The sequence below is a fragment of the Sinocyclocheilus grahami genome, unplaced genomic scaffold, assembly GCF_001515645.1.
Source record: "Sinocyclocheilus grahami isolate Dianchi unplaced genomic scaffold, SAMN03320097.WGS_v1.1 scaffold1782.1, whole genome shotgun sequence".
NCBI classification, from domain to species: domain Eukaryota; kingdom Metazoa; phylum Chordata; class Actinopteri; order Cypriniformes; family Cyprinidae; genus Sinocyclocheilus; species Sinocyclocheilus grahami.
In genome coordinates, this window is record NW_015506961.1 from 21,387 (window position 1) to 23,933 (window position 2,547).

Sequence of the window (2,547 nt, forward strand, 5' to 3'; positions counted from 1 at the left end):
CTTTTGCCTGTTTGGTGGTTAGATTAACGGTTTTGTCTTGTATGACACCTGTGAGTTGTTCTAGACACGGCGCTGCACTGCTCGTCCAGTGTGCAACCAAAAATTAGGTCTGACAATTTATTACATTAAAAAGATACAAATATAGTTTATGAATAAATTTTTTCTAAATTATGTTGAATAAAATGCCGAAATATGAAGAATTCAGAGCATCCTGAATTGAACAAGCTCTGCGATTGAATGTCACTACTAATGTCATTTACTTTTTTCTTTCTGATTTTAATTCATCAAGATAATTTACTGTGTCTGCTGGAACTGTGATTATGATATTCATTCAAAAAATTATTGAATCCAACTACCCCAGTATATGGTTCTTCGACATTGTTATCAAATTAAATTTTACATTCTTTTTTTTATCAATACAAATGTTTGGTTTTTTTTTACTCATTTTGTCGTTGTTGGATAAAAGTTGTCTAAAAGGTGTAAATAGGGTCATCATGGAATTTATGATTCCACTTCTCCACATTTTTAAGTGTTTTAATTTCAAGATATTTTTTTCATTTCAGTTTTTGTCCTTTAAATGCTCAAGTGTGGAACCACATTCGTACACACCTTGTTAAGAAACAATATAAATTTAAAACTTTAAAATTGAGATTTGATGTTTGTTATTCAGTTATTGAAGGGCAAGAGTGCAGTTGAGCACATGTGAGTGAATTACATCTATGCTGTCAGCGGAGACCATGTCAACTAGAGACAGATCCCCTGCGAAGACCTCATCAGCTCGACGACCATCGGCACAAGACCACGGGAACCAGACGGGTCCTCTGCTCAATCTGACCTGTGCTGCAGCCTGGCATTAAACCACGCCATGCTGGTTTCGTCTGGCCAGAGGAGAACTGGCCCCTGACTGAGCCTGGTTTCTCCCAAGGTTTTTTCTCCATTTCTGTCACCGATGGAGCTTTGGTTCCTTGCTGCTGTCGCCTTTGGCTTGCTTAGTTGGGGACGCTTGACTGATTGCACAGACACTATTGGAAGAAAGCTGAACTGGATGATGACATCACTGAATCATCAATGAACTGACTTAAACTGGAAAAAAATACTCTGTTATTGTCTTATTGCATTATTGACAAACTATTTTCCTGTTTGACACAACCAGTATTGTACAAAGCCCTACATAAATAAAGGTGACTTGACTTGACTGTATGAAAAACACTGCTTTATAAAGACTTTTACTAATCTTTTGTTTTGAATCAGTGGTTCAAAGCATAGAAGTTCACCAAACTGGCCAACTCATCTGATTTAATAAAAAAAATAAGAATGAAAATATTATTAAATAGAGAATAAGGGAAACTAGAGAGAAAGTCAGACCGGTTGGCCTGCGGTGGCTTGACTGCTGTGGCACACTGATAGATCAAATGAACGGCAATGTTATCTGTTCATGAGAGTATTTTCTGATTGTTGGTTCAGACTGTTATTGCTGTTAATAAAGAAAGATGCAGATCTGCTATAAAGACCTGATCTGTAGATTTGGTCTGGGGTACAGTATAAGAAGCTAAAGTAAATTTATTTACAGTGATGAACTGTTCAACTGTGTGTATCAGTGAAATCTAGCTCTGACCAATCACACACACTTCTGTTGAACTTCTGAATGCGATGGCCAAGAGGTGTTTAGTCTGTTTTTAATCAGCGCTGCAAACACCAGACTTTTGTTCAGTTTACATGTTCACAGACTCAGATTCTCTCATAACATGGGAGTAAGAGATTTGGTTTGCAGTGTAGACCATTCAGTGATGATAAGTTTCTGTGAGAGCACTGAACTCTTAACCCCACTGAATGATCTTTCACTCACATTATCTCTCTTGAATAAGTCATTAACAAGTCTTCTGGAGGCATAAATACTTAATTTCTTACACTGATATGAAACATTTTATATAGTTATTTCAACTTGCCACAAACAGCCCTTACTTGTGTTTGTTTCATGACTCACTTGACAATGAGCCCATGAATCAGATTCTTTTTAACAGATATGGAGCTCAAAAAACCTGTGCACAACTACAGCATCTATTACAATAAAATAAAGGTTCAAGCTGAACACAGGTTTCATTTTATTTTTGAAAGTTGTTTACTGATAATGCTGCATGCACCTGTACAGTGAATGGATAAACGCTCTGGATTTGACTCCAGATGATTCAATAGAGGAAACAACACAGGCACTCAGGAATAAATTAATCACCAGTTCGCTCAAACTTGACTTTCAACTGAAACCTTTGAAAGCGCACAGATCTGAACCCTGACCCTCATCTTCTGGTATTACGGCTCGAACCCGTGGTGTGGAGGAGCGCCAGAAGCTCAAGGAGAGCAGACGCGAGCACAGAACAGAATGCTCTTGGAGGGATTGTGGCGTATGAAGAAGAGGAACGGGTGATCGGCACGAAAGCGCTCTGGACGCATCAGGCAGCGCATCATCATGACAGCACCGGTGGCTGCAGCCGCCTCCGTCCCCTCCTCGTTCACTTCAACAAACGACTTATGCACCACCTTAGACAGCAC

General features: G+C 39.0%; 1 protein-coding gene across 1 annotated transcript in view; it reads right to left on the reverse strand.

The window, feature by feature from the left end:
• Nucleotides 1–2,242: 2,242 nt before the first annotated feature.
• The window catches only part of LOC107572607 (serpin B6-like), a gene marked incomplete at its 5' end in the record, with an annotated part of 3,024 nt that continues 2,719 nt past the window's right edge, over nucleotides 2,243–2,547 (reverse strand). The window contains one exon of the mRNA XM_016259026.1: nucleotides 2,243–2,543. Coding sequence (XP_016114512.1) covers nucleotides 2,347–2,543 — 197 coding nt within the window. The remainder of the gene's footprint in view (nucleotides 2,544–2,547) is intronic.